The sequence below is a fragment of the Carcharodon carcharias genome, chromosome 9 (genome assembly GCF_017639515.1).
Source record: "Carcharodon carcharias isolate sCarCar2 chromosome 9, sCarCar2.pri, whole genome shotgun sequence".
Taxonomy (NCBI): domain Eukaryota; kingdom Metazoa; phylum Chordata; class Chondrichthyes; order Lamniformes; family Lamnidae; genus Carcharodon; species Carcharodon carcharias.
This window is the reverse complement of record NC_054475.1, coordinates 22,446,533-22,465,996: the sequence shown is the minus strand read 5'-3', so window position 1 is coordinate 22,465,996 and position 19,464 is coordinate 22,446,533. Positions and strand designations below refer to the sequence as shown.

General features: G+C 41.1%; 2 protein-coding genes across 10 annotated transcripts in view; one reads left to right on the top strand and one right to left on the bottom strand.

Moving 5' to 3' along the window:
• LOC121281750 (6-phosphofructo-2-kinase/fructose-2,6-bisphosphatase 2-like) overlaps positions 1-1,106 on the bottom strand; it is a 65,270-nt gene extending 64,164 nt beyond the window's left edge. Inside the window, exon 1 of the mRNA XM_041194685.1 lies at positions 1,089-1,106. The gene's annotated coding sequence lies outside the window, so the exon portion shown is untranslated. The remainder of the gene's footprint in view (positions 1-1,088) is intronic.
• yod1 (YOD1 deubiquitinase) overlaps positions 1-19,464 on the top strand; it is a 34,489-nt gene that overhangs the window by 157 nt on the left and 14,868 nt on the right. For 2 of the 9 annotated variants that reach the window (XM_041194688.1, XM_041194692.1), the window contains exons 1-2: positions 81-240; positions 18,690-18,905. The exons of 1 other annotated variant lie outside the window; for it this stretch is intronic. In XM_041194688.1, coding sequence (XP_041050622.1) covers positions 18,692-18,905 — 214 coding nt within the window. In that variant the 5' untranslated portion in view covers positions 81-240; positions 18,690-18,691. 6 more of the 9 variants (XM_041194689.1, XM_041194693.1, XM_041194694.1 and 3 more) reach the window with 4 other exon arrangements.

Here is a 19,464-nt window from a genome sequence, read left to right as displayed (position 1 = left end):
TGGCCTTATCACAAGTTTGGTCCTGCCCTTTTATTGGTAAATAGTTATTTGTGAAACGTATGTTGTGCTTTGAAGTAAAGGGGATAGAAGTTGCGGACGTGTTTATGGGGTAGTTGCGCCTGCTCGGTTTTTCCGTGAAGAGGAACAGCATTTAATAAAGAAAGTTGAGTCGGTTGCTGGGAGTGGTTTACCAGGCCCGGTTACCATTGAGACGCTGTTGTGGGCATCTCACTTCCAAAGGTATTTTACCCAGGGAACTGAGGCGCTAAACACTTGGTCTTTACTGAGGAGTATGGGGTAATGGACCGTTTCTGTTGCTCAAGATTGTATGGGATAAAAATAATTCTGTTCGAAAGGGTGTAGAGAGCAGAGTATGTTAATGGAAAGGTGGGGAAATGTGTTGATGGGGTGAAAAATAATTGATGGGGAACATGGATCTAATGGAAAAGTAAACGCAGGCTTTAATTTATAGTCGGACGGTAGAATGCAATGCACGATGTATTTTAGTGGCTTTAAAATCGTACGAGTAATGAATGAATAATTGATTCGTCCGGGTGCCACCTAGATTTGTCTCAAGTGAGATTAATGCTTACTTTTTGTTTTGTGAAGCTTATCTGAAATTTATGCTTGATTACATCCTTAATGTTATCAGCACACTTTAAAAAAAATCTCATTCGAAGTGTGTTGGTGAGTTAATTTAGTTTGTCTCTGGCAGAAGCAAATATCTGGGTGGCTCCATACTTGATTTCACAAACATTAATGTTTGTAGTATAAAGCAGATAAATGATGAAACAGTACTGTAATAATGTTCAAATTATTCCTATTGCTGAAGAAAGAAAGAATTTGAATTTACGTTGTACCTTTTATGACCTCGGGACATCCTAAAGCATTTTATGGCAAATTAAACACTTTTGAAGTGCAGTCACTGTTATAAAGTAGGAAATATGGCAGCCAATTGGTGCACATCAAAAACAAAAACAGAATTACCTGGAAAAACTCAGCAGGTCTGGCAGCATCGGCGGAGAAGAAAAGAGTTGACGTTTCACATCAATGTCTGACAAACAGCAATATGATCAGATAATACATACGAGTGATGTCGAGGATTAAATGTCTGTAATACTGGGGATAACCCCCTTATGTCTTTAAAACAGTGCCACAAGTTCTTTTATGTCCTCCTGAGAAGGCAGGTGGGGTTTCTTCCTGAAGGTTATTTTTATTCATTCATGGGACATGGGCTTCACTGGCTAGGCCAACATTTGTTGCCCTTGTGAAGGTGGTGGTGAGCTGCCGCTTAAGCTGCTGCATTCCATGGGGTGTATGTACACCCAGAGTGCTGTTAGGAAGGGCGTGCCAGGATTTTGATCCAGTGGCAGTGAAGAAACGACAATATATTTCCAAGCCAGGATGCTGAGTGACTTGAGGGGAACTTCCAGGTGGTTGTGCTCCCACGTGCCTGCTGCCCTCGTCCTTCTAGATGATAGTGGTCGTGGGTTTGGAAGGTGCTATGGAAGGAGCCTTGGTGAATTCCTGCAGTGTATCTTGTAGATGGTGCACACTGCTACTGAGAGTTGGTGGTGGAGGGAGTGAATGTTTGTGGATGTGGTGCTAATCAAGCAGACTTCTTTGTCCTGGATGGCGTCCAGCTTCTTCAGTTGTAGGAGCTGCACTCATCCGGGCAAGTGGGGAGTATTCCATCTCAGTCCTGACTTGTGCCTTGTAGATAGTGGACAGGCTTTGGGGAGTCAGGAAGTGAGTTACTCATCATGTGATTCCTAGCCTCTGACCTATTCTTTCTTGTAGCCACAGTATTCATATGGCTAGTCCAGTTCAGTTTCTTGTCAATGGTAACTCCCAGGATTTTGATAGTGGGGAGTCAGTGATGGTAATACCATTGAACATCAAGGGCTAATGGTTGGATTCTCTCTTGTTGGATATGGTCATTGCCTGACACTTGTGTGGTATGAATGTTATTTGCCATTGTCAGTTGAAACCTGGATATTGTCCAGGTCTTGCTGCATTTGGACATGGACTGCTTCAGTATCTGAGGAGTTGTGAATGGTGCTGAACATCATGCAATCACCAGTGAACATCCCCACTTCTGACCTTATGATGGAAGGAAGGTCATTGATGAAGTAGCTGAAGATGGTTGGGCTGAGGACACTACCCTGAGGAACTCCTGCAGTGATGTCCTGGAGCTGAGATGACTGACCTCCAAAAACCACAACCATCTTCCTTTGTGCTAGATATGACTCCAACCAGCAGAGAGTTTTTCCCCTGATTCCCATTGACTCCAGTTTTGCTAGGGCTCCTTGATGCCACATTCTGTCAAATGCAGCCTTGATGGCAAGGGCAGTCACACACACCGCACCTTGGGAGTTCAGCTCTTTTGTCCATATTTGAACCAAGGCTGTAATGAGGGCAGGAGCTGAGTGGCCCTGGCAGAACCTAAATAGAGAGCAGTTTATTGCTAAGCAAGTGCCACTTGATAACACTTTTGATGACCCCTTCCATTACTTTATTAATGATGGAGAGTCGACCGATGGGGTGGTTATTGGCCGGGTTGGATCTGTCCTGCTTTTTGTGTACAGGACTTACCTGGGCAATTTTCCACATAGCTGGATAGATGCCAGTATTGTAGCTGTACTGGAACAGTTTGGCTAGGGGTGCGGCAAATTCTGGAGCACAAGTCTTCTGTGCTATTGCCGGAATGTTGTCAAGGCCCTTAGCCTTTGCACTATCCAGTGCTTTCAGTGTTATCACATGGAGTGAATTGAATTGGCTGAAGACTGGCATCTGTGATGAGGACCTCCGGAGGAGGCCGAGATGCATCATCCATTTGGCACTTCTGGCTGGAGATTGGAGCAAATGCTACTACTGGTGTGCTGGACCCCTCCATCCATTGCGGATGGGGATATTTGTGGAATTCCCTCCTCCAGTGAGTTGTTTAATTTTTCACCACCATTCACGACTGGATGTGGCATAGCTGCAGAGCTTAGATCTGATCCGTTGTTTGTGGGATCATTTAGTTCTGTCTATCACTTGTTGCTTATGCTGTTTGACATGCAAATAGTCATGTGTTATAGCTTCACCAGGTTGACGCCTCATTTTCAGGTATGCCTGGGGCTCTCCTGCTCCCTCCTGCACGCTTCATTGAACCAGGGTTGATTCCCCAGCTTGATGGTAATTATAGAGTAGGGGATATGCCAGGTCATGAGGTTACAGATTGTGGTTGTATACAATTCTGCTGTTGCTGATGGCCCACAGCGCCTCATGGATGCCCAGTCTTGAGTTGCTAGATCTGTTCGAAATTTAGCACAGTGGTAGTGCCACACAACACGGAGGATATCCTCAATGTGAAGGCGGGACTTCGTCTCCACAATGACTGTGCAGTGGTTACTCCTACCGATACTGTTTTGGACAGTGCATCTGCGGCAGGCAGGTTGGTGAGGATAAGGTCAAGTATGTTTTTCCCTCTTGGTTCTCTCACCACCTGCCACAGACCTAGTCTAGCAGCTATGTCATTTAGAATTCTGCCAGCTCAGTCAGTATTGCTACCGAGCCACTCTTGGTGATGGACATTGAAGTCCCCCAGCCAGAGTACGTTCTGTGCTCTTGTCACCCTTGGTGCTTCCTCCAAGTGGTGTTCAACAAGGAGGAGCACTGATTCATCAGCTGAGGGAGGGCGATACATGGTAATCAGCAGGCGGTTTCCTTGCCCATGTTTGACCTGATGCCATGAGACTTCATGATGCCGGAGTCTATGTTGAGTACTCCCAGGGCAACTCCCTCCTGACTGTATATCACTGTGCCACCACCCCTGCTGGATCTGTCCTGCCAGTGGGACTGGACATACCCAGGGATGGTGATGCTGGTGCCTGGTATGATTCCATGAGGATAACTGTCAGGTTGTTACTTGATTGGCCTGTAAGACAGCTCTTCCAATTTTGGCACTAGCCCCCAGATGTTAGTAAGGAGGACTTTACAGGGTCGACAGGTCTGAGTTTGCCGTTGTCGTTTCCGGTCCCTAGGTTGATGCCAAGTGGTCCGTCCGGTTTCATTCCTTTTTTTTTTTGTGACTTTGTAGCAGTTTGATACAACTGAGTGGCTTGCTGGGCCATTTCAGAGGTCATTTTAAGAGTCAGCCACATTGCTGTGGGTCTGGAGTCATGTGTAGGCCAGACCAGGTAAGGACGACAGATTTCCTTCCCTAAAGGACATTAGTGAATCAGATGGGTTTTTACAACAACGATTTCATGGTCATCATCAGACTTTTCCAGATTTTTCTATTGAATTCAAATTCCACCATCTGCTGTGGTGGGATTTCAAACCCGTGTCCCCAGAGCATTACCCTTGTTCTCTGGATTGCTAGTCCAGCGACAATATCACTATGCCATCGCCTCCCCATTGGCACTTCTGATTATAAAGCAATCCCTTAATACTTACAAGGAATGTCAGCATAGGTTTTGTGCTCAAGCCTCTGGATGGAACATGAATCCCCAACCTTCTGAGTCAGGGAAGAGGACTACCACTGAGCTATAGTTGACACCACTGTTCATGTTTTCTAGTATGAAGATAAGTTTGCTCAGTTTTTGAGGGGTGGGGGAAGGGATACTAAAGCCTTCCTTCCTGACAATTCCAATCCAAGCCTTTATGGAGTTTTTATCTTAATAAGGAAGCAATTTGCTTTAGCGCACAACTTGCTATTGTACTAAACTAAATAGCTGGCAAGGGAGAATCTCTTGTAGAATTTACTTTTTTGTTATTGCAACATTGTTTATCCTGTTATCAATGTTATTGCACATTAAATATATGAAAATTGGTTGACTAGCCTAAATTAATTGAGCAGAGCTGTTGTCCTTGAGGCTGCAGCAATAAGTACATACAGTGCTGAGGAAAACCAAAAAAGATTTTTTTTCAAATCTTTTTGCCTCTAGGTTGTGTAGTACAGATCCACCTCTCTGTCTCAGGTTAGGTTAATTTTTATTCTTTGTCTCCTTCCTCCCTCACACCCCTATTTTAATTTCCTGGATTACAGGCCACCTGTAATTGAGGGGGTTACCAAGCCAACTTGCTTCCTGGACTCTGTTGCATTTGTGCCCCTAATACTCGTGTTGTTAAGGCAGGGAACTCAACCACATTGCTTCATTTTAAGTTTAATATTCAAATAAGGTGAACAAATCAAGCTTGGACTCAGTTCTTGCACTTCTTACCAACTGTTACTCTCGATGTCTTCCACCTAAAGTTCAAAGTCACAGCTGTGGGTCTAAATTCTGCCTCCCAGAAGCCCTGGAAAATTCAATCTTGGGGACAACCAATGGAAGAAAAGTCACCCCCCTGTATGTGGGAGAGACAGAATCTTAGAGGAGCGGCTCCTCCAATCACAGATCTGTCTCTCCAATACTCATTGTTACAACTCCTCTAATCACCAGTTCCCTCTCTCCTGATCATGCTGCTCTTCCAGAGAATCTGTGATTAGAGGAACAGCAAGGACCGAAGACCTGGGGGTGAATTTTGGGAAAATATTTTGTGACCCAGGACCCCAATGGATCAAAGAGAAGCAGAGCACAACAGAGAGAGGTAACTAAAACACAAGTGAACAGATCAGAAGCAAGTCAGTCCACCGGTTCCATAAATCCATCCCTGACTCCCTCTGACAGTAACCAGCCCTTTCACAGATCCCTTGGGTGGCTCTGAAAAGAGGCTATGGATTATTAGATTTGCATTTTGCTCATTCTGTGCTGGACTAGCAGAGCTCACAGTAGGTCCTCTGGAACCTTTGTTCTCACTCCACCTCCCAATCTAGCCCCCCTCCATCTGGGAGTAACACAAGGCAGGATTTTCCGAGCTCCGTAGCAAACCCCCACCTCAAGCTAAATTTGCCTTTCAGTCTCAAGTTCGAACAAAGGGATTGACAGTGGGAACGATTACAATGGCTTTACGAAGGGACCCAAGCACCACAAGACCAGTAGCATTGTGTGCCTATAACAACACCCCAGCAGAACTCTAACTTCTAATAAGTGTAGCTGGCATCATCAGTCTTAATAATGGTTGGAGCCAAAGTGAGCCACTTTTAAAAGAAATCCCCATTCTTTTACTGGTGCATTTCCAATGGGGTAAAAAATCCCCAGGAACAAAACACAGGAAACTTAATATTTTATTCTTATTTATTGTATTCAAATTATGCAACAGGCCACAGATCAAGCTTTGCAATGGTAGATCTTGCTAATCTAGCCAAAAGATAAAGTGGCAGAAAGTAAGAAAGGCTACCTCATGGATGGAAAGGTTATTGATTGAAGTGCCCCAGAAATTTATGCCAGAGCCGGTGGATCTGCAAAAATAACCTGGACTGAGCTTTAGTGCTAGTGAAGTAAGTTTGAAGATGGGGGAGCAGAAGGAGTCAGAAGACTTCGACATCTTAGGCAAGAAAGTTGCATTTAGATCTGAGTAAATTAAGTCCAAGTCAGCAACTTAAATTTCTAAAGCACCTTTAACATAATGAAATGTTGCAAGGTGCCTCATAGGAACATTATAATACAGTATGACGCGAACCATGTAAGGAGATGGTAGATCAAATGACCAAAAAGCTGTGAAAGAGGTAGGTTTGTAATGAGTGTCTTAAAGGAGGAAAGTGAGGTAGTGAAGCAGAGAGATGTAAGGAGGGTATTCCAGAACAAGGTAACTGAAGACATGGCCAACAGTGGTGAACTGATTAAATTTGGGGGTGCACAGGAGGCCAGAATTGGATACCGTGGAGTGTTGTGGAGCTGGAAGAGATTGTAGAAATAGGGAAGGGTGAAGCCATGGAGTGGTTTGAAAACATGGATGAGAATTTTAAAATCAAGACATTGCTTGATTGTGAGCCAAGGCAGATCAGTGAACACAGGGGTGACAGGGATGTTAAGATATGGGCAGCAGAGTTTTGGATGACCTCAAGTTTAAGGAGGGAAGACCAGCCAGGAGTGTGTTGGAATGGTAATGAATGAGAGTTTCAGCCGATTCCATGTTAAAAGATTTAATAATCTATGTACAGTTTTTGGTATATGTGCTACCATTTCTATCTAAAGAAGGAAACCCTGAAAAAAATCAACACATTCTCAAGGTAATGGTACTATGTAACTGCATTACCTAATGAAGGGATTAATGAGAATAAAAAAGAGCCCCTGAAAACCAAAACATAGCCCCCAAAATCTCAAATCTCAAGAGTCCTTGAGGGTTATATTTTGACCCCTGGGCCAATGATACAGACTTATAACTACAAGGTAATGAATAATGGTTAAAACAAAAACAGAAATACCTGGAAAAACTCAGCAGGTCTGGCAGCATCGGCGGAGAAGAACAAAGTTGACGTTTGGAGTCCTCATGACCCTTCAATAGACCCGTTCTGTTGAAGTGTCATGAGGACTCCAAACGTCAACTTTGTTCTTCTCCGCCGATGCCGCCAGACCTGCTGACTTGTTCCAGGTATTTCTGTTTTTGTTTTGGATTTCCAGCATCCACAGGTTTTTGTTTTTATCTCAATGAATAATGGTTGTTCTATATTATTTCCATCAATTGACATAGGTGAGGATGTTCTCACGTTCCACCCTGCTCTTTTTCTCTTTCTTGGCCCTCTTGTCTAGTTTTTATCAAAGTCCTTTAATTAAGTATTTGTCACTTGTCTACTGGTACCATGAATGGTTTCTCCATTTTGATAAGCAGTGGCCCACCCAAGTATTTCATTTATTTCGGAGAAGGAAAATGCTTGAGATTGTGTGCTATTTTTAACACAGTATTAACTGTTTTATTCTTTTATGTACCCGTGTCTTTTTTCTGTATTATTTGAGATGTGGGTGTTGCCCATCCAATTTGTCCTTGAACTGAGTGGCTTACAAGGCCACATCAGAGGGCAACCGCATTGCTGTGGATTTGGAATCGCATGTAGGCCAGACCTGGCAAGGATGGCAGATTTCCTTTCCTAAAGGACATTAGTGAGAGCCAGGTGGGTTTTTACAACAATCTATGATAGTTTCATTGGCTGAGACTAGCTTGAAATTCATGGTAGGATTTGAACTTGCATTCCCCAGGGCTCCTGCATTACTAGCCCAGTGACATTGCCACTATGCCATAGTCTCCCCATAGGAATACCATCATTCTTAAGCTTGCTGTTCTTCCGCCATGGGTCTATCAAAGTAATTTTTGCTCTAATAAAATAAAATGATTCAATGTAAAATACAACATTAGGGGGAACTAACCATACAACTTCAATATATATTTCTACTAGTGGAGTATATTCAGACAACTGATTAAAAATACAATAGTCAACAGTACAGAAATGGGTCTTTCGGCTTAACTGATTTATGCTGGCATTTATGTCCCATACTAGCCTTTTCCCTCCCATCTCTGTCAGCATATTCTTCTATTGCTTTTGCCCTCAGGTATTTATCTTGTTTCTCCCAAAACTATGCAGTTTGTTTCACACCCTGTCAATCGGAGTAGCTGCCATTGCTCCTACTCTCCCTTCAGCCATTTGGTAAATTTCCTTACCAAGTCGATAATTTGCTTTCAATTCCACAGCCTTCAACTTTAACCAACCATCTCTTCTGAGGGCCTTCTAGAAGTCAACATAATTAACATCCATAGACATTGCCCTCTGCCTCTTCAAAAAATTTGATCAAGTTCATCAGGCAAGGCTTCTCATTTATAAATCCATGTTGGCTCCTTTTGATCAGCTGAAAACTTTCAACGTGTTCAATCACCCTATCCTTAATTATAGACTGGAGTAATTTCCTGAGATATGATGCTAGGCTAACTGATCAATAATTCCCTGGTTTCGCCCTCTCACCGTTCTTAAATAGTGGTGTAACATGTGCGATTTTCTAATCTAAAGGAACTGTTCCTGAACTGAGAGAACTTTGCAGATTCCCTAACTATAATCTTCCAATGTTCTCACTTCTTTGAAACTCTTGGATGGAAACTGTGGTCCTGAAGATTTGTCACTCTTGGGTACCATTATTTTCTTCTTTACTGTTATTTTGCTTATGTTTGTTTTAATAAGCCCCTGTCCCTGATTTCAGTATCTTTCCATGGGATTTCTGGCATCCCTTTACTTAGCGTCAATATTTACAATAATTATTCAACATTTCTTATTGGATTATTGGCAACTACAGTTTATTTGTGGCCCCAAATATTGGTCTCCCCCACAAGTAGAAAACACCTATCAAATTTTTTCCATAATCTTCGACGTCTGTTGAGTAACCCTTCGGCTTCTCTTTTCTAGAGAAAAGAACCCTCGCTTGGTCAGCCTTTCTTAATATGTGTATCCTCTCAGTCCTGGCATTTTTGCACCTTCTCAACATTTACAAATTTTGAATCATGTATTGAATATATCATTGCATTACTACAGTTGCTCTTCCATCTGTTATTACCATACAATCTTCATTGTGACTACATAAGCAGAAAATAACAAAAATATCAGGCTAACTCTGGCATTTTTCCTTAGTCACTCACAGTAATAAGCCATCCTAAAACAAGGCCATTCCCTTTTTTAAATTGTCCTAAAACAGATAATATTCAAGTTGCTACACAGTTATTACTCATCTTCAAGTTTGACCAGGTCAACTGTGGTGCCCTTCTCCTTTAAGAGTTGAACTTCAAAGTACATATTAGACTTTTTAAATAAAAGTTTCTGCTTTCCTTGCTCAAAGCCTATTTTAACTTATTTTTGTAAATGTATTATTGTACCTGTGGGCTTGATTTTATCTTCTGGGCAGGAATATGGTCCAGCAAATAGCCAATCCATTTGGGAGAAAATATTGGCTGAATTCAATGGCGAGTCTCATTAGCATGTCACTTGCTGAATTCTCAACCAAATGGGCACCAGCACGAGGTAATCTGTTTTGAAGATCTTCATGGAAACAAATATTGGGTCAAGACACTGTGGAGAACACCTCTGCTCTTCAAAATAGTGGCATGGGATCTTTTGCATCCACTTGATGGCAGAAGGTCCTTGGTATAACACTTCATCTGACAGATGACACCTGCAACAATGCAGCACTCTCTCAGTACTAGAGGTGGCCATTGTCCAGCACTGGTAGCACACAGATGTTATTTGCCACTGATTATTGTCCAGGTCCTGCTGCATGCCGGCACAAACTGCTTGCTTCGTTATCTGAAGACTCATAAATGGAATTGAACACTGTGCAATCATCAGCAAACTTTCCCCAGTTCTGACCTTATGATGGAGGGAAAGTCATTGATAAAGCAGCTGAAGATGGTTGGACCAAGGACACTACCCCGAGGAACTCCTGCAGTGATGTCCGGCTGAGATGATTGGTCTTGAGAAACCTCAACCATTGTCCTTTATACTAGGTATGGCCCCAACCAGTGGAGAGTGTTTACCCCTGATTTCCACTGACTTCAATTTTACTTGGGCTGCTTGATGCCACACTTTGTCAAATGCTGCCTTGATGTCAAGAGTCGTCACTCTAACCTCGTCTCTGAAATTAAGCTCTTTTGTCTGTGTTTGGACCAAGGCTGTGATGAAGTGTGGAGCTGAGTGGCCCTGGCAGAACCCAAATTGAGCATCAGTGAGCAAGTTGTTGGTAAGTGCAGCTTGATAGCTTTGCTAGTGACACCTTCTATCACTTTGCTGATGATAGAGACTAGACTCATGGGATGGTAACTGGCCAGATTGGATTTGTCCTGATTTTTGTGAACAGGACACACCAGACCAATTTTCTATATTATTGGATAGTTACCAATGTTGTTGCTGTATTGGAACAGATAGGGCTGGACCATTGCTAGCTCTGGAGCGCAAATTTTCAGTGCTACAGCTGGGATATTGTCTGGACCTATAGCTTTTGCTTTATCCGATGCATTGAACGTTTCTTGAATTCACATGGAAGTGAATCAAGTTGGTTGAAGACTGTCATCTTCCATGCTGAGGTGCTCAGGAGGAGGCTGAGCTGAATCATCCACTCAGCACCTGGCTGAAGATAGTTGCAAATGCTTTAGCCTTGTCCTTTTCTTTGGCAGACTTCGTTATCTTTGAGGATGCAGTTATTCCTGGGGCTCCTCCACCATTCTCAACTAGATGTGACAGGGCTGTTGATTTTTGACCTGATATGTTGACTATGGGATAAATTAGCTCTGTTCTTTAATATGCACGTAGTCCTGTGTTGTAGCCAGAGTTGGTCCTATAGCTTGATGGTAATGGTTGAATGAGGGAAATACCTGGCCACACGATTACAGATTGTGGCGGATTGCAGTTCTGTTGCTGTTTTCCCACAGCCCCTCATGGGTGCCTAGTTCTGAGCAGCTAGATCTGTTCTGAATCTATTTCATTTAGCACAGTGGCAGTGCCACACCAAAGAACAGAAAGTGCCCTCTGTGAAGATGGAATTTCGTCTTCACAAGGCCTGTGGTCAGCACTCCCACCGATGTTCTGTAAGTTTGCCCCTTGTTTTTCATTCCCTCACCATTTGTTGCTCAATTTAGAAGCTATTCCTTTCAGGGCTCAGCTTGGTCAATAGAGTTGCTACCAATTTACCCGTGGTGATGTACTCCGCAACTCAAGTACTTGCTACCCTCAGTGTTTCTTCCAAGTGGTGTTCAACGTGGAATACTGATTCATTAACTGATGGAAGGTGATAAGTGGTAAGCAGCACAGGGCAGCCTTGCTGATGTTATAAGACTTTATGCAGTCTGGATTCGGTGCTGAGAACTCTCAGAACCACTCTCTCCTGACTGTACACGACTGCCACCACCTTTGGTGAGTTTGACTTGCTAAGTGGGTCAGCACATACCCAGGGAATGTAATGGATGAGTCTGGGAAATTGGTTGTAAGGTATGATTCAGTGAGTAAGAAAGACTATTCTGGGATGTTGCTTGACTCATCTGTGGGACAGTTCTTCCAATTTTGGCCCAGGTATGCAGATCTAGTTAGGAGAACTTTGCAGGTTTAGTAGGCTGGCTGTGCCTTTGGCATATCTAGTGCTTCTGTCTAATCCAGGTCACCTGTAATTATTAACTAGAATTTTTTATAACGATTTGATACAACTGTGTGGTTTGCTGTACCTTTTCAGAGGACAGCTAAGAGTCAACCACATTGCTGTGGATCTGGAGTCACATGCAGGCCAGACTGAGTAAGGACACTAAATTTCCTTCTGTATTTGACGTTAGTGTACCAGAGGTTTTACAACAGTCTAGTAGTTTTATGGTCACAATTACTGATAATAGCTATTTTTGTTCAATTAATTTAATTAATTAAATCTATATTCCCTAGCTACCCTGTTGGAATTTGAACTTGTGTCTCCAGACCATAAGTCCAAGCCTCTAGAATACTAGTCCAGCAACATAACTACTATGCTACCACTCCTACTTAACCCATAAGCCGCTGAATCAAAAGGAGTTGGGGTTGGCACCCAAGCAAAAGTTTAGATAACCATAGTGTAACAACAAGAATAACATAAACAATTTTCAATCTGTTGCAATTTGTGCAATTCCCAGAATAATAAACTACTGTAACTAAAATTCCTTCCTGATCCATAATCTTGCACTAAATTCCATTCATGCATCACCCCTGTGCTTGTTTTTAATTGCTCCCCCTTTGGCAGTAGTGCCTTCAACTGTGTAAGCCCTCAGCTCTGGAATTTCATCCCTAAATCTCTCCATTGACTACCTTGCTTTTCTCCTTTAAGACATTTCTTAAAACTGAAGTCTTTGACCAAGCTTTTGGTCGTCAGTCGAATATCTCTTCATGCGGCTCTGGTTTTATAATACCTCTGCAGCATCTTGAGATGTTTTATTAAGTTAAAGGCAATATTAATGATAGAATGTTATTGTTTATTGTGAGGGAAATTGATTACAAATGTGGGGATAATATGAATCTGTTATAGAGGGCACTGGTGAGACCACATCTGGAGTAGTGCATGCAGTATTGGTCTCCTTCTTTAAGGAATGATGTAAATGCCATTGGAAGCATTTACTAGATTAATGCCTAGAATGGGCAGGTTGTCTTATGAGAAAAGGCTGGACAGACCAGGTTTGTATCTGCTGGAGTTTAGAGGAGTAAGAGGCAACTTGATTGAAACCTTTAAAATCCTGAGAGATCTTGACAGAGTGGATGTGGAGTAGATGCTTCCTCTTGTGGGACAATCTAGAACCACGGGTCACGATTTTAAAAAAAAAAAGGGGTCAATCATTTAAGATGGATGAGAATTTTCTTTGAGGGGCGTAAATCTTTGGAACTCTCTTCCTCAAAAGGCAGTGGAAGCAGAATCTGAATATTTTTAAGGCAGAGCTAGGTAGATTCTTGATAACCTTGTTAATCGGGTGTAGGCAGGTATGTGGAGTGGAGGTTAAACTCTGATCAACCATGATCTTATTGAATGGTGGAGCAGGCTCAAGGGGCCTATTCCTGTACCTAATTTGTATGTTGATGAAAGCCTAGTTTTAATGAATTTTCTTCAATAGAAATCTGGGTCTGGAAATGATCAGTCTGCAGTACAGCTGCTGAATGAATTAAAAGTATCGCCTTCTATACAGACAAGCTGAGTTTTAAACTGTTATTTGTATGACTTGTAAGTAAAGCCACATTTTGAAGTAAAGGACATACAAAAATCCCTCTAGGTAAAGGTATTTTTAGAGTTATTTAATTTTGAATTTTATTTTCTGTAGAGGTTTTGTTACTCATGAGCCACTGAAAAGCTGGTCCATTTGGGAGTTTTGAGATCAGATTCTGGGGCTGTTGTGAAATATTTGCAATTTTATTGATTGCGTAAGGAATAATGAGTGATTGAGGTATTGTAGCTGGTGGTAATGTTGAAATTGTGCTGCAATAGATTGCATGTTTTGAATTGGTAATTAAGCATAGCTGTCCCCAATTAGGGAATCTTTGTAAGAGTATGTAAACCAGTTCACTCTTGGTGTCTGGGAGGAATTGGGAGAGTCTGTGACTTTGCTTTGCTGTCTTGGAAATAAACCTGTTTTAAGGTACAAGCTAGCTTAAACTCATTCTTCCTCAACAAACAATTATTGGAATTAACAGGTGGTAGTTCAGGCAACAAGGTGATTTTTGACAATCTTGTAAACCACAATTAAATCATCTGACTTCTCTCCCAATCAAATTCCAACTCTAATCACTCCAGGTAATTGCATGTAATTTACAGCAAAGAAACAGGCCATTTGGCCCAATTGTCCATGCAGCCTTGGTCAACAAGGTAGTTCAAAACTAATACTATACAAATGCAAACAACTGTAGAAATCCCATCAACAATGAATAAAGAATATAAATGGGATAAAAAAGAAAGTAAATGGAAAAACAGAACAAAAAAATTACAAGGGATATCAAGTATATTAGGAGAAAGGGTGGCTTAAGGGTAATGTGGGATCCTTAAAATAGATGGTGATATTGATATTGAAAAGCAGAATAAATACTTTGTATTGGCCTTCACAGAAGATGAGGATAATATATCAGATATACGACGAAAGCTAGAAAAAAAATCAAGGGGACGAACCTACTAGTTATAATTTTAAAGGTGTTAATTGAAAAATAATGAAAGAAGTAGATGAGGAATTTGTAGAAGCTTTTGTTATGATCTTCCAAAATACTCTAGATTCAGGAATTTCTCTCTTGGATCAGAAAATTGTCAATGTCACTCTATGTAGAAAGCCTGGAAGAAATAAGGAAATTATAGGCCTGTTTTCCTAATATCAAATCCATTTTAGGAACAAAGTGACTGAGCAGATGTTAATTGCTGCTCAGACAAATCCGAGAGAAAAACTTGGCTTACGGGCCATAACCTTTTGTTTTGTATTCTGAAAATAACCTGTCATATTGATCTCAGCAGCAAGAAGTCTAGTAACACTTCTGAGATTTTAAAAATTAAAAGTTGTATTAACAAGAATAGAAGAAAACTTAAGCGCTCAAGATTACAGTTGCACAATTAAGGTTAGTTTTACAACACATTCCCCCAAAAAGATAGTCTGCTTGGTCAGGCCCACAAGTAAACACTTTCCATGCAACATTCCCTTGTTGATGTTTAACTATAAAAATCCAGTAATATTACCCAAAACAAACTGCTGTAGCGTTAATAAAGGCACACCACATGACCTGTAACTTTCTCCCACTCTGCTGTGGAAATCCACACTTCAGCATAAAACTGCTTTTTGCAGCCCAAGACTTTTCTGGCTTGACTTGGTGGCTGATTCAAACCTGCACCTTCCATCTCAGAGCTACCAGCTCGCAGCTACAGTAACTCTAAAATATCTTTTTCCCCTCTTTCATCTCAGATTCCATTGTTCTCACATCTCTTTGAAACTCAAATCCTTCCAAATATAAAATCTTTCATGCCTCTTTTTTAAGCAATACTCAAGTTCTATACTACCAAATGACTATCTCTATTTTGTCTTTGCCTCCTGGTCAATAAAATATAACATCCCTGCTTCCGTTTGCCTATGGAACTCCTGTGAGGTGCAAACATGTTTCATGTTACCTCTAACTTTCCTTTGATATTCAAACAAGCTCTCAACTTATCTAAAAATGCAAATGTTAGATGCAGCCTATTTACTTGTACCTCAAACCTAATGTCTCTATTGTTTTCATGTTTTAAACCCCCCCCTGGTCAACCTATCTCCATTAATCTCTGCTCAGCTGAATTAAATTATACACAGACACACACAGCCTTCTTCACAGAATAACATGATATTCCCCAAAAATATTAAAGAAAATAACATCCATTTCTCTCACTACCTAATCAGATCATGTTTGTATGGAACTGGTAAGTCGTATCTAGTGAACCCTGTTGAAGATTTGAAGTAATAAAAATGGTGGATAAGGGATGATCTAGGATATTATTTACATAGAGTTGCAGAAGAGACAGTTAACAAAAATGAGATTGCATGCAATTGGAGGCAACTTACTGGCAATGGTAGGGAATTGGTTAGAATGTAAGAGACAGAAAATATGCAACAGCAAAATACTGTAGATGCTGAAAATAATCAGGTCAGGCAGCATCTGTGATATGTACTCCAATTGGCAGGATGTGATTAATGATGTCTTGTAGGGATTTGTACTGGGGGGGGCTTCAGTTTTTCACAATATTTATAAATGATTTAGGTGAAGGTATAGTGTTCGCTTACAACACTAACTGGTGCAGTCAATAGCCTAGATGGGAGCAGCAAGTTGCAGTGGACTGTTGATGGATTAAGTAAGTAGGTAAATCTGGAAGATGGAGTTCAATGTGAGGTCATCAACTTTGAACCCAAGAATGATAAATCCAAGTATTTTCTAAATGTTGAGAAGCTAGGAACTGTGCAAGAGCCAAGGGCTTTAGAAGCACAAGTACTGAAGTCACTAAAAGCTAGTGGACAGATATACATGATTAGAAAGGCTAATGGAATGTTGGCATTTATTAATGCCAACTTTATTAAAAGTTCTACAATACAAAGAAGTGGAAATTATGTTGGATGTTTAAGTCTGTGTTTGGTCTCCATGTAGAGTACTGCATTCAGTTCAGGGCACGGCATCTGAGGAAGGATATGTTGGCCTTGGAGGAAGATTCACCAGAATGATACCTGGGTTAAAAAGAGTTAAATTATTAACTCGAGAGTTTGCACATACAAGGCTTGTATTTCATTGAATATTAAAGCTTATGGGGTGATGCATTGAGGTGTTTATGGTAATTAAAGGATTTGACAGGGTAGATAGAAATGGACTGTTTCCCCTAATGGGGGAGTCCAGAACAATGAGGCATAACCTTAAAGTTAGAGCTGGGCTATTTAGACTGAACGCAGGAAACCCATCTTGCTCAAAAGTCATTGGAAATTTGGAAGTCTTTTCCCCCAAAAAATCTGTTGTGGCTTGGTCAGTTAATTCAATCAAGACTGAGATTGATAGCTTTTTGTTATACAAAGGGTTATGGAACCAAGTTGGAGTAGATAAAGTTTAGGCACAGATTAGCCATGATCTACTTGAATGGCAGAACAGGAGTGGGGGGGGGGGGATGCGGCTTGATGGTCTGCCCCTGTTCTTTTGCAATTTAGCTTGACATGAACCAAAATATCTGGCCATAGATCATGGAGTTGGTACCAAATATAGCAACAACTTATATAGCACCTTAGAAAATCTCCTAAGGCACTTTAGAGGAGCGTTATAAAGCAAAATTAGAAACAGAGTCTTATCAAGCGGTATTGGGGCAAATGTCCAGTCAGCTTAGTCAGAGTAGTAGGTTTTGAGGAGCATCTTAAAGGAAGAAAGAAAGGCAAAGAATTGGAGAGATTTGGGGAGAGAATTCTAGAGCTTGGGGCCTAAGGAACTGAAGCATTGCCTCAGTGGAGCAATTAAAATCAGAGATGCTCAAGAGACCAATGTTAGATGAGCACAGATATCTGAGGGTTGTGGGGTTGGAGAAGTTTAAGGAGATGAGAGTGGTGAGGTCATCGAGGGATTTGAAAACAAGTACACGAATTTTAAAATTAAGATATTGCTTGACCAGGAGCCAGTGTGGGTCAGCAAGCACAGGGATGATGGGGGAAACTGGACTTGGTGCAAGGATATGGGCAGCAGAGCTTTGAATGAATGACCTTAAGCATACAGGGTAGAACATTGGAGGCCAACCAGGAATACTTTGAAAGGTAACAAAGATATAAACCAAAGGTCTTAGCAGCAGATAAGCTAAGGCAGGTGTGCAGTCAGGTGCTGCTGTGGAGGTGAAAATAGGTGGTCTTAGTGATGGTGCAGGGATATGGTCAGAAGCTCATCCCTGTCAAATGAGACACCAACGTTGCAAACAGTCTTGTTTGGTCTCAGACTTGCCTGGGAGAGTTGGTAGCTAGGGAGCAGAGTTTGTAGTAGGGACTGAAGTCCATGGCCTCAGTCTTCCCAAAATTTAATTAGAGGAAATTTCTGCCCATTTTGTAATGGACCTTGGAGAAGAGGTCTGATAATTTAGCAGTAGAGGTGATGGTAAAGTAGAGCCGGGTGTTGGCAGCGTACAAACTAAAACTAATGGTGTGCTTTTGGATCATGTCACCAAGGGGCAGCATGCTATGAAAAATAGGAGAGGCTAAGGATAAACCAAGCAGTCGTTGGCCTCTGGATCTAGTAATATTTGACTACCACCTTGCCCTGCTCATGAGATTTTGTATTAGGCTGTCAAAAATAATTAGAGTGCAGAGGAAATGTTAGCTTTTATGTTTCACTAAATTTATTCTAGTGATTTGAGTTTCTGTTTAAATTGGAGAAGTTAAAAAGAGAAGCAAAATGTGATTGTTTACATCTATCATTAGAATATGGGCAAATGGATTATTTTGTTTATTAACAATGGACCCAAAAGATAATTGGGGTTATGTTAACATATAGTGTGATGTAGTTTAAATAACTTCTAAATTATTCGCTTGGTAGTACAAAACTTGAGTATTGCTGAAAAAAAAGACATGCTGTCAAAGATTCACAAGAATACCACATCTCAAAGGGAACAACAATTATACTGCATGAGGACAGGCTGCTGATTGATTGATTGGAATCTGTCCTGATGAATGGAAGATGAAAAGCTTCGACAGCATGTTTCTTTTTTCAAATGATTTTCTAGTATCTAATTCAGATAGTATAAATGTGTAGATGATGGAAAAAAAATTCATATCATCATTGGTAAAGCATGTTGTGAGATGGATACTTCATTGGTTGAATGTGCATTCACATTGTACTCTAGAAATGACAATGCTACGTTTACGATGTAAAGCAAAGAATGGAACTCACCTGATGCAAGGGCTGACTTCAGCGTCCTGTGCCCAAGAGTTGAAAGATAAAGTAGAAGAACTAACTGGAATTCCATGTGCACTACAAAAAATCATGGTGGGATTTCCTCCATCCAGCTTGGATCTTCGTAATGGAGAAATGCCTCTCAAAGATTGTCCTATCAAATCTGGTAAGTGCATTAAGGGCAGTATGTACAAAGGAAGCTGTTTAATTACCTAAAATCATATGCTTGCAAGATCCACAGTATCAACAAAGATGGGGGGATGTGGTGTTGTGGTGTGGGGTGGGGGTGGGGGGGGTCTTTTGTGAAAAATTTGAAAGAAGGTATTATACTAATTGTAAGGTTCTTAGACCAAAATCTAAAGCTGATCACTTTTATTTAAAAATAAGTAATATTTTAAATAGCACTTGCCCAGTAATGCTGTTTTTATGAAATCAGTTTCTAATTTCTTCCCCCGCCCTTCACATATTGGTCTCTATGCTCTTGTGACCAGGCTTGATTGATTGATTAAATATTGATAAGCTGGATTTGCACTAGGTTGTTTTGGAGCAAGGAGACATTTCATAAATTCTAATAGACAATTCTTAGCTCGAGAATGAGAATTGTCCTAATTCATTTCTCAAAAGACAAAGTTGACATGCCCTGTTAGGAAAGAATATGCACAATTTTCTTTCTTTGCTTCCTGTTTTTATGGTGGAACCAATTCTAATATATTGTGATTACATTG